This window comes from Onychostruthus taczanowskii, unplaced genomic scaffold, assembly GCF_017590055.1.
Source record: "Onychostruthus taczanowskii isolate IOZ18803 unplaced genomic scaffold, ASM1759005v1 scaffold225, whole genome shotgun sequence".
Classification (NCBI taxonomy): Eukaryota; Metazoa; Chordata; class Aves; order Passeriformes; family Passeridae; genus Onychostruthus; species Onychostruthus taczanowskii.
Window position 1 is genome coordinate 114,754 of NW_024499518.1, and position 14,487 is coordinate 129,240.

At 50.6% G+C, this 14,487-nt stretch overlaps 1 protein-coding gene across 1 annotated transcript in view; it reads right to left on the reverse strand.

Annotated features, from left to right (window-relative positions):
* The window catches only part of OTOF (otoferlin), a 116,535-nt gene that overhangs the window by 75,838 nt on the left and 26,210 nt on the right, over positions 1-14,487 (reverse strand). The window contains exons 5-8 of the mRNA XM_041405191.1: positions 10,495-10,706; positions 6,052-6,138; positions 2,189-2,224; positions 330-365 (exon numbers count right to left, since the gene is read on the reverse strand). Of these exons, the coding sequence (XP_041261125.1) occupies positions 330-365; positions 2,189-2,224; positions 6,052-6,138; positions 10,495-10,706 (371 nt within the window). The remainder of the gene's footprint in view (positions 1-329; positions 366-2,188; positions 2,225-6,051; positions 6,139-10,494; positions 10,707-14,487) is intronic.

Genomic DNA, 14,487 nt, shown 5'->3' on the forward strand with positions numbered 1-14,487 from the left:
ATCATGGGGCAGCCACAGCTTCTCTGGGAATTCCAGCCCAGCCCCTCCCCACCCTCCCAGCTAGGAATTCCTTCCCAGTATCCCACCCCAAGCCTCCCTTTCCCAATGGGAAGCCTTTCCCTGTGTCCTAGTACTATAATTCCTGGTATCACCTTGTGGGATAAAGTGCAGAGGGAGCACAGGATGAGGCTGACCTGGATCCCAAATCCTGGTTTTATGCTGGGACCAGCACCTCTTTGTAGGATTTGGATGCCTGGGATGGGCTGGAATGGAAGCAATCCCCCAAAATCCCAAAATCTGGGATCCCTCCCACCAGGACATTTCGGTACCTTGCCACTGCCTTGTATCCATCGTTAAACTTAATCCTGGGCGAGGCACCGGAGAGAAAGAGAGGGGAAAAAAAATCCAATCAAATCCCAACGTCAGAATTCCTGAGGGAGCAGGGACAGCCCTTCCCAGGGGGATGGGGCTGTGTCCAAGCTCTGGGTGCTCCAGGGAGGGAATTCCAGCTGTGCATCCAGCCCAGGGTGTTCCAGTTCCCCTATTCCCAGGAAAAACCCTGCTGGAGGCCGGATATGCACGTCCGTTGTGAGGAATGGGAGCTGTGTCCAGCACTTCCAGCATTATCCATTACTCCTGCTCCATCTGGGAATCTCCTCCACCGGGACAGGCTGGGGGCAATTTACATTCCCAGAATCCGGGAAAAATCTCCAGGTTCTGAAAACTCTGCCCTGGGGCTCGCAGCAGAACCTGCTCCGTTGTTTTGAACATTTTCCTGATTTTCAGGATCCTCAGGATGCAATATTTTTCCCAAGGAATTTAATGGCACGTTAAATGATTAACGTAATTTAATTAAATTTAATGGAGGGGTTGGAAAAAAAGATGGAAAACCTTGACTGGGACTTTTTTCCCTTGGTATGGAAAGGATCCCAAACTTCCTGTTCTTTCTGGTGGTGGCACTGTGACATCCCAAAGATCTGTGCCCAAATTTCTTATGGATTTGGGAATTTTGGACCCTTCTTACCTCTTTGGACACGGATGAATTCCCCACTATCCCAAATTCCAGCCATTCCCGGCACTTATCCATGTCCCCAAGTGCCACATCCACATGGGAATGGGAATGGGGAGCCTGCGGGGATTTTCATCCCAAATTCTCCTACGCCTGGCACAGATCCCAACTTTGGAGCAGGTGCCAGAGGGATAATTAGCGACAGGCAGTCGGACAAGGCTCGGATCCGCCGGGGACACGGAAGAAAAGCTTCCATCAATAATTCACCGGGAGCAGATTCCTTTCGGCTCCCAGCTCTGTCCTGGCCATGAATATTTCAAGGACAGCCCCTATCGGGTGGTGCTTCCCGGGATCTCACTTTCCAGGGGGTTGGGAGCTGGGCTCTGACAGGTTTTGGCAATTCCTGAGCTGCCTCTGGAAGTGCCCGTTCCTGGGAATCTAAGGGTGAGTCTATGTCGGTGAATAAATCCTGGAATTGTAAAATTTCAGAATGGTTTGGGTAGGAAAGGGTTTAAAAGCTCATCCCATTCCATGGGCAGGGACACTTCCCACTATCCCAGGTTCTCCAATCCCTTGGACACTCCCAGGGATCCAGGGGCAGCCACAGCTTCTCTGGGAATTCCATCCCAGCCACTCTTCACCCTCACAGGGAAGAATTCCTTCCCAGTATTTAATTTTTCCTGTCATTTTATGTTTTTCTGATTGGAACGCAAGTCCAGCTTTCGGAAGGATCCTGTCCTTCAGGATCCTTCTAAATCCTGATCCAATGTCCTCCCATCTCCTGGGATTTTTTTTTTTAATCCAGGTTGGATTTTTTTTATCTCTTATTTTCACCTAGGTTGGATTTTTTTAGCTCTTTATTTCCCCTTTCTGGATCCTTCCCTATGATTTTTTTTCATGGATTTGTTAGGTTTAAGTTCCCAAGGGATCAAGGATCCAAAGCCATTCCAGGGATGTGGCACATGGGAAGGCTCCACCTCCCATTCCTGGCTCCTTCCTCCCTGGATTCTGTGAGGGTTGAGCAGATTCCAAACTTGGGATCCTCAGGGAAACACAAAAAGGGAATTTAACAGATCCAAGTCCTGTTGGGGATCCTGGATCTAAGGAATTTTATTTGGAAAGCAGAACTTGGGAGGTGGATCAGCCCTGGAAGGGGGAGGATCTGCTGTGGGAATTTACCTGGAATGCTGATCTTCTTCCGCTTCGTCTCCAAGGCTTGGGAATTTACAGGGAGAGAGGAAAAATTCCGGCTGTGATGTGAGGACAAAGGGCTCTTCCATTGTTTTCTAAACCCGAAAAAACTTGGGAACACTCCGGCACAGCAAAACACTCCATGCATGGCTGGAATCCCGGGATTCCCCCATTCCACTTCCCGTTGTGTCCACAGCATCCAGGTTTGTACCAGACCGGACTTTGGGGGATATCTGGCCAATATTCCACCTTTTCCAACTGGTTCCCTCTTGCCTGACCTCCTTTTCCCAATCCCTCATTTTCTTTGGGATGGATTTGCTCAAATCCCAAAGGAAAAGCGGGAATGGGCGGGTGCTGTAACCTGTGCCAGGATTCCTGGAAGGAAGAAAAGGGAATTCCCAGCCTTTGGAAACCCTTGGGAAGCCCTGCCATCATCCCAGTGATGGAAAGCCCTTCCCATCCCTTGGAAAGCTGCAGGATTACTTCATGGGGGGGTCCTGATTGCATGGAAATTCCCCAATTTTGGGCAATTCCCAAGAAGAGGGAGGGAATTTATGAGGGGTCCTGATTGCACGGAAATTCCCCAATTTTGGGAAATTCCCAAGTAGGGGGAGGGAATTCATGGGGGGGTCCTGATTACATGGAAAATTCCCCAATTTTGGGCAATTTCCAAGCAGAGGGAGGGAATTCATGGGAGGCCCTGACTGCATGGAAATTTCCCAATTTTGGGCAATTCCCAAGCAGAGGTGCCCACATGGATCTGCAGACACAGGAGGGTGGTACATTTCCTGGGAAAGAGGGAATGAAGGTGGAAAATTCCCTGTGTTCCCAAGGGATCAGCCTGGATCCAGCAGCAGCAAGGAAAAGCTGGATCTGCTTTCCCTGGAATCGGCAGCTCCACAGGAGAATTCCCAAAATCCTTGACGTGGATGCTCTGCTCCATGGGAAGGGGACAAGGCTGTCCTGGATCTGCTGGAGAGGGATTTTTGCTTCCAGAGTTGCCAAATTCCAGGATCTCCAAGCTCAACCCTCTCCAGGATGTCTGTGCCCAAATCCCAGGGGATTCTCCAGGGGGAAAAGGGGCTCCAAGCTGGGAGTGGGGTGGGAGAAAGGCAGAAGAGGGAAGGGAATGCCAGGGATCGCGGGATTAGAAATTGGAAAAGACGGGAGTTAAACCAGGTCCCCGTGCCCAGGAACAGATTTTGGATAAGGGATGGAATGCCAGGAAAAGGGGGGAAGGCTTTAAGCTGCAAAGGGGTGGATTCAGATGGGATTTCTGGGAAGGAATTCTTCCCTGGGAGGACGGGGAGTGGGTGGGATGGCATTCCCAGAGCAGCTGTGGCTGCCCCTGGATCCCTGGGAATTTCCAAGGCCAGGCTGGATGGGGCTTGGAGCAGCCTGGGATAATGGGAAGTGTCGGGATTGGAATGGGATGAGCTTTAAGGTCCCTTCCCACCCAGAATATTCCATGGCTCCACAATTCCCTGTCTCCAGGGCTGTGGCCCCTGGTCCCTGAGGCTGTCCCTGTGACATTCCAGGGATGGAGTTCCATGCTCTGCATATCCCACTTTTCCTTGTGTATCCCACTCCCCTTTTCCTCCCTATCCCTGCCCACAAACCTTCCACCCATGTGGAAAACAGGGAATCCGGAGGGATTCCTAAGATGGAGGAAGGACAATGGGAATGGGATTGGGATTGGGAATGAGGAAGAGGAAGGCCAAGACAGGGAGCAGCAGGAGCCCTCCCAATCCCACTGAATTTCCTGTAACAAATGGAGGTCCGGAAACACCGGAATTCCTATTTTTTATTCTTCCGATCCAAATTTTTCCCAGATCTGGGATCTGTAAGTGATGCAGAAGGGAAGGCCTTCCAAAGGAGCTGGGACATTTTTGTTCCCAAAGGAATTTTAACCAAAGCCCTACCTTGGATTCCAAAGGATGGCTCACATCCCAGCGCCTTTGGATCCTTCCCAAAAGCTGGAATATGGAACCTTTATTTTCTTTCATTCCCAGTTTTTATGTTTTTTTTTTTTTATTCCTGGTAAATTACACCATGATTGCTACAGCCCGAACCATTTCTTTTCTTTTATTCCCAGTTTTTTTTTTTTATTCCTGGTAAATTACATCATGATTGCTACAGCCCGAACCAGGCATTCCTTGGAGCAAAATCCTCCAGGAATTCTCAGTGAAAACAGGGATAAAAAAAAAAACATGAATGATCCCCAGAGGTGCTGAGACCTGGGAATTGTTTGGGATGGGGGATAAACCTTTCCCATCCCAGGGAATTCCCTGTATTTCCGGTATTCCCTGCATCACCTCCTTCATGCTGCTTGTATGGATGTCTCTGTTCCCAAAATGAGGGTTTTATCCCCAAAAACCTCATTTAAAAGGCTTGGCTTTGGGAATCTCCCTCTCCCAATTTTATCCTCGCTCATCCCTGACTTCCATGAGGAAGGGCTGGGGGAATTCCTGCCCCTCCCAGCCAGAATCGATCCAGGCTGACCAGGAATGCTGGGATGGGTGATCCAGGGGGATCCTGGACTCTGCCCTGAGATCCAACAGAATCCATGGCCCAGCCAGGGAAAAGGTGGGATGGGATAATGGGATGATGGGATAATGGGATGATGGGATGGGATAATGGGATGGGATGGGATGGGATTGGATGGGGTGGGATCCATGGGATGGGATCCATGGGATGGGATAATGGGACAGGACAGGATAATAGGATAATGGAATGGCATAATGGGATGGGATAATGGAACAGGATGGAGATGGGATGATGGGATGGGATGGGATGGGATAGGATCCATGGAATGGGATCCATGGGACAGGTTCCATGGGATGGGTTCCAGGGGATGGGATGGGATGGGATAATGGGATGGGATAATGGAACAGGATGGAGATGGGATGATGAGATGGGATGGGATGGGATAATGGGATGGGATAATGGAACAGGATGGAGATGGGATGATGGGATGGGATGGGATGGAATGGGACCCACCAGATGGGATGGGATAATGGCATAATGGGATAATAGGTTAATGGGATAATGGGATGATAGAATAATGGGATGGGATAATGGGATGGGGATGGGGTGGGATCATGGGATGGGATGGGATGGGATGGGATGGGATGGGATGGGATAGGATGGAATGGGACCCACCAGATGGGATGGGATAATGGCATAATGGGATAATAGGTTAATGGGATAATGGGATGATAGAATAATGGGATGGGATAATGGGATGGGATGGGATAATGGGATGGGATGGGCTGGGATGGGATCCATGGGATGGGATGGGTTAGGGTGGGATATTTTCCATTGGAAGGGACTCACAGGGATCACCTGGTCCAACTCCGCCCTCTCCAAGGCAGAGCCACTGTTAAATCCTGTTATTATGAGCCCCTCCATGTCCTTCCTGCCATCCCTCGTCCCACAGGAATCCAGGAGCTTTTCCCAAAATGCTCCTTCCTCTGGCTGAGCTCCTCTTGGGACGATCCTTGGGATTTTACCTGCAATTCCCCTTCTTTGGCTCCTTCCCAAACTCTTTTGTCACTCCGAGAAAATCCACAGCAAACAAACTTCCATGCACACGCAGGGAGCTCATTCCCATGGGAATGGCTGATCCCGGGATCTGGGGACAGGACAGAAGGGCACCTCAAAGGTACGGCAGTGTCCCAGCCCATATCCCGATCTCCATCCCGGATCCCATTCCAAGGCTGCTTTTCTGGCTGTTCCATCGCTTCTCCTCCCCACCAGCAGCCCAGGAATGGGAATTCAGGGACAATTCCTGCGGGAGATCCGTGGGGAAAAGGCACGGAGCAGCACAACACTGCGGAGCCTCTCCCTACCTCGTGTCCAGGGACCCCTGGCTGAGGGAATCCCCCTCTCCCAGGAGCTCATCCTCGCTGTGGAAATACAGCTCGTCCTCTTCCATCCTGGTGGGAACACCGCAAGCATCAGCCCTGTCCTTCCTGGGATTCAGGATTCCAAAATCACGGAATCACTGAGCCCTTTAGGTTGGAAAAGCTCTCCGAGTCCTACCATCCCCAGCAGCGCCAAGGCCACCCCTGATCCATGTCCCCCCGTGCCACATCCACAGAGATTTGAAATGCCACCAGGGATGGGGGCTCCAGCCCTTCCCTGTGCCGGGGTGGGCAGCCCTTTCCATGAAGGAATTGTTCCCAAAATCCAACCTGGAGACCCCACCCAGGACATGGCTCTGCACATCCCACGCTCGGCAAACGCCACAACTCTTCCTAAAATGGGGCAGCCACAGCTCCTCTGGGAATTCCAGCCCAGTCCCTCCCCACCCTCCGAGCTGGGAATTCCTTCCCAAGATCCCACCCCAAGCTCCCTTTCCCCAGTGGAAGCCATTCCCTGGCTCCTGGCCCTCCATCCTTTTCCCAAATTCCAGCTCTCCTGGAGCTCCTTGAGGCTCGGGAAGGGGCCCTGAGCTCTCCCTGGATCCTTAATTTTCTGCTTTAATCCCACAGAGCTGCATCCCACAGGATTCATTTGATGAGAAACCAGAAAACCCATCCTGGAGCTATCCCAGCAGCATCCTCCAAATCCCTGGAATCCTCCAATTCCCTGGAATTCTCGAATCCCAGACTGGTTTGGGTGGGAAGTGAGCTTAAATCCCATTCAGTGCCACCCCTGGCGTGGGCAGGGACACCTCCCACTGTCCCAGGGTGGTCCAAACCTCATCCAACCTTTCCTTGGACACTTCCTTGAGGGATGGAGCATCCATCGTGCTCCCTGCATCCCTAAATTCCAGTGGCACAGGCAGGACCTGGATATCCCATCCCAGCCAGCCTGACCTCTGTCCTGGGTTGTAAGATTGTTTTTATTTGTTTGTACTATTGTGTTTGTATTTTTAATTATCCTAATAAATAACTGTTATTCTTATTCCCATATCTTTGCCTGACAGCCCCTTAATTTCAAAAATTAGAATAATTCGGAGGGAGGGGGTTTATATTTTCTATTTCAGGGGAGGCTCCTGCCTTCCTCAGCAGTCTTTTCAAACCAAGACACCCCCTCTTCCAGCTGTGCCATTCCCAGCTCCCTGCCCGGCATCCGCCTGTTCAATCCATCGCCGCATTCCCGCTCAGCCTCGTCCCAGCTCGCTGAGCCGGGGAACAAAATGATGCCGCGCTTCCAATTTGCTTTAAAATTCCCTGGATTCAGCCCAGTTCCCACAGTTAATGAACTGCCTTGGAGAGATGCAAGCAATTAGAGGGATATTCCCTCTGTCTCCCGTTTTTCCCTCTTTTTGGCCACAATAAAGCACTAATCCCGGATGGAATGTGGTCCAAAATGGGATAACCCTGAGGGGGGGAAATGGGATGGAAAGATCAGCTGATTCCCAGGGCTGTGTTTGGATTCACAGCTCCAGGCTGGGATCCTCATGTGGATTTAGGGATTTGGCAGTTCTGGGGGAATGTTTGGACTCGGTGCTCTCAGAGGGATTTTCCAGCCGGAAGTGTTCTGATATTCCATGATTTGGGAATACAGGGATTGCCCTCCTTTATCCACCACCATCCCTGTCTGCTCCTCATGGATCCACCATGGAAGTGGTGGATCCATGAGGAGCAGACAGGGAATGTGGTGTTCCCGAGGGAGCTGTGGGTGACACCAGGACCCGGCTCTGCCTTCCCCCTCTCCCACTTCCAGAGTCTCCCTTCCATCTCCACCTCATTCCTGAAGAATTCCAGCAAACTCTGGGCTTTGATGTCTCCCCTGTTCCAACTGTTCCCTTTTCCAATGGATTCATGAGCTCCCAGAGTGGGGACCCACAGACAAAGCCACGCCGGACAGAACAACTCCAAAAAATGTGGAAAGCTGCCTGAGAATCCACCTTAGCATTCCATTAATCCCCCTGTGGCTGCAAATCTTGGATTTACAGAATCCCAGAAGCTGGGAAATCCCTCCAGGATCATCGAGGCCGAGCTGTGCCTGATCCCCACCTTGTTCCCAGCCCAGAGCACTGAGTGCCACATCCAGGAATTCCCTGGACACCTCCAGGGATGGGCACTCCATCACCATCCAAGGATCGTGCCCTGAGTATCCACAGGCTCATGGAGAACTGATCCCAGCTCGGACTCCATCCCATTGGAGCCACCTGCAGCATTCCCAGTCACTAGGCTGGGATTGCAACTGGTTCCAGCAGCTTTGTGGCAAGGAATGTCAGGATTCAGCCCCTGGGATTGTTCCCATCCAGGAGCAAATCCCAGGAGCCCACAAAGATGCCCAAGGAAAGCTACGGATCCCTAAATGAATGGAAAACCAGAATTCCCATGGAAGAACTGGAGGTGTCCCACCTGCCACCGTGGGGATCCGCAGGAATTCCCATCAGAAATCTCCTGGTGTGAGATTCCACTTGTCCTGGGGAGTGACTGAGACCCCAACAGCGGCCTTGGAGCCACCTCAGTCCTGGGCGCACCATGTGCTCCATGGACGCCTGAGATTCCAGGTGTCCTAAATCCCACCAGTGAGGCCTGGCCAGGAGCCAGACCCTCCATCCCCTCTGGATCAGGATGGAATGACACTTTTCCTCCAAGTGCTTCAGTCCTGGAAGTTCAGCTCTCTCCAGGTGTTGTGAGGACCTACTGGAGGCCATTGTCACCTGATGCTTTTCCATCCATCCATCCTTGTCATCTGATGCTTTTCCATCCATCCATCAGTGAGTCCTGACCCCATCCAGACCTTTTATCTCCTTGGGATCAGTATGGAATGACACTTTCTCTCCAAGTGCTTCAGTCCTGGAAGTTTGGCTCTCTCCAGGTGTCGTGAGGACCTGCTGGAAGCCACTGTCACCTGATGCTGTTCCATGGATCCACCAGTGAGCCCTGACAACCACAACTATCCAGATATTTTATTCCCTCGGGATCAGGATGGAATGATGCTTCCTGACCATGTGCTACCATCCTGGAATTTCAGCTCTCTCCTGGAGCACCAGGACTTGCTGGAGGCCTCCTGCATCCCACCCTAACCTGGAGCTGTTCCATGGATCCCCCAGTGAGCCCTGACCCCCGTCCAGACCCTTCATCCCCTCAGGATCAGGATGGAATGACACTTTCTTTCCAAGTGCTACAATCCTGGAAGTCCAGCTCTGTCCTGGAGCACCAGGACCTGCTGGAGGCCACCTGGATCCCACCCTCATATGCAGCTTTTCCATGGATCCACCAGTGAGCCCTGACCCCCACCCAGACATTTTATCCCCTCGGAATCAGGATGGAATGACATTTTCCCTCCAAGTCCTTCAGTCCTGGAAGTCCAGCTCTCTCCAGGTGTGGTGGGTCACCAGGACCTGCTGGTGGCTCACCTGGATCCCACGCTCACCTGGAGCTGTTCCCTGGATCCACCAGTGAGCTCTGACCCCCATCCAGAACTTTGATCCCCTCAGGATCAGGATGGAATGACACTTTCCCTCCATGTGCTGCAATCCTGGAAGTCCAGCTCTGTCCTGGAGCACCAGGACCTGCTAGAGGTCACTTGGATCCCACCCTCACCTGTTGGATCCACAGGTTCCATGGAGATGTTCCATGGATCCACCAGTGAGCCCTGACCCTCATCCAGACCTTTGATCCCCTCAGGATCAGGATGGAATGACATTTTCCCTTCGAGTGCTTCAATCCTGGAAGTCCAGCTCTATCCTGGAGGACCAGGACCTGCTGCAGGCCACCTGGATCCCACCCTCACATGCAGCTTTTCCATGGATCCACCAGTGAGCCCTAACCCCCATCCAAATATTTTATCCCCTCGGAATCAGGATGGAATGACATTTTCCCTCCAAGTTCTTCAGTCCTGGAAGTCCAGCTCTCTCCAGGTGTGGTGGAGCACCAGGACCTACTGATGGCTCACCTGGATCCCACGCTCACCTGGAGCTGTTCCCTGGATCCTCCGAGGGCAGGAGATGCCCCTTGGAGCAGCGCTGGGTTGACGCTGCCCTTTCCCAACAATCCAAGCCCTCCCAATCCCCCCACAATCCCACACCCAGGAGTTCTGTGTCCCGTTACCTCCTGAAGCTCCTCTCCGTGGATTGCTGGTTGGATTTCCCGGGAGAGACGTTTGAGCCGTGCCGGTGGCTGGACAGGAGGCTGTCGGTCTCCAGGGAATACCTCCCGTCCCCCTCCGAGTGCACGCTGGGCGTCTCCAGGAATTCCTTGTCATTCCCCGAGGGCAGGAGATGCCCCTTGGAGCAGCGCTGGGTTGACGCTGCCCTTTCCCAACAATCCAAGCCCTCCCAGTCCCCCCACAATCCCACACCCAGGGGCTCCATGTCCCGTTACCTCCTGAAGCTCCTCTCCGTGGATTGCTGGTTGGATTTCCCGGGAGAGACATCGGAGCTGTGCCGGTGGCCGGACAGGAGGCTGTCGGTCTCCAGGGAATACCTCCCGTCCCCCTCCGAGTGCACGCTGGGCGTCTCCAGGAATTCCTTGTCATTCCAGGTGCCCATGGTCCCATCCAGAGCCTGGTAGCGGATCTCTATGGAGATGCTGGTCTGCAAGACAGGGAGACACCATCAGTGTCCGTGGAACACCCCAGGAAATCCAAAAAGCGGGAAGAGCATCGGCCGTTGGATATTCTAGCCTTGCTGGTCCCGAAGTTTCTCTGTTCCTGGGTGGATTCTTTGCTTCTTTTCTTCTGCCAAGGGATTAAATCACAATTTCTTGTTGGAATTTCTTGTTGGGACTCAGATGTTTATCAGTTCTTATCTATCTTATCTCTCAAGCCCTGAGTTCTACAGCACTTCACTCCGAGACACCATCAGTGTCCGTGGAACATCCCAGGAAATCCAAAAAGCAGGAAGAGCATCGGCCATTGGATGTTTTAGCCTTGCTGGTCCCGAAGTTTCTCTGTTCCTGGGTGGATTCTTTGCTTCTTTTCTTCTGCCAAGGGATTAAATCACAATTTCTTGTTGGAATTTCTTGTTGGGACTCAGATGTTTATCAGTTCTTATCTATCTTATCTCTCAAGCCCTGAGTTCTACAGCACTTCACTCCAAAAACCAAAAATGGAGCCCCGTCTCTCTCTCTCTTTACAAGGCCTTTTAAGGATAAATTATTCAATTAAGAAATTACACCTAAATTGTTTTTACTTTTTTACCCAATAACCAACCACCCGTGACCCGCAATGCGGACTTTTTATCCAATTACACAAAAACACCCAAAGGCATGGAGAAGGTGAAGGAGAAGAAGAAGAAGAAGAGGAGGAGGAAGAAGACAAAGAAGAAAATTAAGAAGAAAGTGAAGAAGAAGAAGAAGGTAAAGAAGAAGAAGGAGAAGAAGAAGCAGAAGGTGAAGAAGAAGAAGAAGAGGAGGAGTAAGAAGACAAAGAAGAAAATTAAGAAGAAAGTGAAGAAGAAGAGGAAGGTAAAGAAGGAGAAGGAGAAGGAGAAGGAGAAGAAGAAGAAGAAGAAGAAGAAGAAGAAGAAGAAGAAGAAGAAGAAGAAGAAGAAAAAGAAGAAGAAGAAGAAGAAGAAGAAGAAGAAGAAGAAGAAGAAGAAGAAGAAGAAGAAGAAGAAGAAGAAGAAGAAGAAGAAGAAGAAGAAGAAGAAGAAGAAGAAGAAGAAGAAGAAGAAGAAGAAGAAGAAGAAGAAGAAGAAGAAGAAGAAGAAGAAGAAGAAGAAGAAAATTAAGAAGAAGAAGGTGAAAATGGAGAAGAAGATGAAGAAGAAGGTGAAGAAAATGAAGAAGAAGGACCAGCCTCTGCCCTAAAACCTCCATCTTGCTTTATATTTATTACTATATTCTAAAACCCCAAACTCTGAGTTTCCCACCCTGTGACATCACACACTTCTGACTTTTTATCCAATTACACAAAAACACCCAAAGGCATGGAGAAGGTGAAGGAGAAGAAGAAGGTGAATATGAAGAGGGTGAAGGTGAAGAAGGTGAAGAAGGTGATGAAGAAGAAGGTAAGAAGAAGTAGAAGGTGAAGAAGAAGAAGCAGAAGGTGAAGAAGAAGAAGAAGAGGAGGAGGAAGAAGACAAAGAAGAAAATTAAGAAGAAAGTGAAGAAGAAGAAGAAGGTAAAGAAGAAGAAGGAGAAGAAGAAGCAGAAGGTGAAGAAGAAGAAGAAGAGGAGGAGGAAGAAGACAAAGAAGAAAATTAAGAAGAAAGTGAAGAAGAAGAAGAAGGTAAAGAAGAAGAAGGAGAAGAAGAAGAAGAAGAAGAAGAAGAAGAAAATTAAGAAGAAGAAGGTGAAAATGGAGAAGAAGATGAAGAAGAAGGTGAAGAAAATGAAGAAGAAGAAGGTAAGAAGAAGTAGAAGGTGAAGAAGAAGAAGAAGATGATGATGAAGGTAAAAAGAAGTAGGTGAAGAAGGTGAAGAAGAAAAAGGTGAAAAAGGTGAAGAAAATTAAGAAGAAGGTGGTGAAGAAAATGAAGAAGAAGAAGGATCAGCCTCTGCCCTAAAACCTCCATCTTGCTTTATATTTATTACTATATTCTAAAACCCCAAACTCTGAGTTTCCCACCCTGTGACATCACACACTTCTAAACGACTCCACACCCACAATCCCAGTGCTGTCAGTCAATTTTGGAAGCCTTCTCCATGGCCTCAGCTCACATGCAGTGCTCTCCTGGGGGCCAGAGCCTGTCAGCACAGAAATCTGAAATTCCCAGCACCCAGGGCTCCAACATCCGGACACCTGGAGAGCACCTTTGGGCCAGAGAGGGATCTGACCATGGTCCTGATTCACCGGAAATTCCTGGCGCATCCAGGAATTCAATCCAGGAATCCAGACCAGTGGCAGCAGAGGTGGGAGAAGGAAAAGCCCGGAAAAGCCACAAACCCTGGGGAGCAGCTGGAGGCACCAGGAGGAGATGGATCTGGTTCCTGGTGGAGCTGAGCTCCCTGGTTCATCACTTTGCTGGGAATTTTACCCTGGGATACTGATATTCCATGGATTGTGGTGCACTATTCCAGCCAGGTCCTGTCTCCAGGTTGGGCAGGTGTTTTTTAGGAATGGGCATCCCTGGGGAGCAGCTGGAGGCACCAGGAGCAGATGGATCTGGTTCCTGGTGGAGCTGTGTTCCCTGGTCCACCACTTTGTTGGGAATTTTACCCTGGGATACTGATAATCCATGGATTGTGATGCACTATTCCAGCCTGCTCCTGTCTCCAGGTTGGGCAGGGTGTTTTTTAGGAATGGGCATCCCTGGGGAGCAGCTGGAGGCACCAGGAGGAGATGGAGCCAGTTCCTGGTGGAGCTGTGTTCTCCAGTCCACCACTTTTTTGGGAATTTTACCCTGGGATACTGCTAGTCCATGGATTTATGATGCATCACTCCAGCCTGGTCCTGTCTCCAGGTTGGGCAGGATTTTTTTAGGAATGGGCATCCCTGGGGAGCAGCTGGAGGCACCAGGAGGAGATGGAGCCAGTTCCTGGTGGAGCTGTGTTCTCTGATCCACCACTTTATTGGGAATTTTACCCTGGGATACTGATAATCCATGGATTGTGATGCACTATTCCAGCCTGCTCCTGTCTCCAGGCTGGGCAGGGTGTTTTTTAGTAATGGGCGTCCCTGGGGAGCAGCTGGAGGCACTAAGAGCAGATGGAGCCAGTTCCTGGTGGAGCTGATCTCCTAGGTCCACCACTTTGCTGGGAATTTTACCCTGGGATACTGCTAATCCATGGATTTGTGGGGCATCACTCCAGCCTGGTCCTGTCTCCAGGCAGGGCAGGGTGTTTTTTAGGAATGGCCATCCCTGGGGAGCCTTGGATCGGTTCTGGTTTGGATCCCCCACAGTGTCCATGACAGCCCAGGTGGGGCTTGGGGACATGAAGGGACCTGGCACTGGCCGTGTCCAAACCTCATCCCAAGCTTCTCAGGGATCACAGAATCCTGGAATGGTTTGGGTGGGAAAGGGCCTTACAACCCACCCCATTCCACCTTCCAGGGTGCTCCAACCCCAATGTCCAACCTTTCCTTGGACACTGGCAGGGATCCAGGGGCAGCCACGGCTGCTCTGGGAATTCCAGACCAGCCAGGAATTCCTTCCCAAAATCCCACATCCAATCTTTGATCTAAACCTCCCTGGATGAACCAGCTCCAAGTAAGTTCCTCTCCCTTTTCCCCGTGACCATTCCCAACTTGCTCCAGGTTGCAGCAAATTCAAGTTTGGAGCTTTCAAGTATTTTTCTCCCTAAAATATTTCCTTTTTCTCCCTAAAATCTTTCCTTTTTTCTCCCTAAAATCTTTCCTTTTTTCTCCCTAAAATCTTTCCTTTTTTCTCCCTAAAATCTTTCCTTTTTTCTCCCTAAAATCTTTCCTTTTTT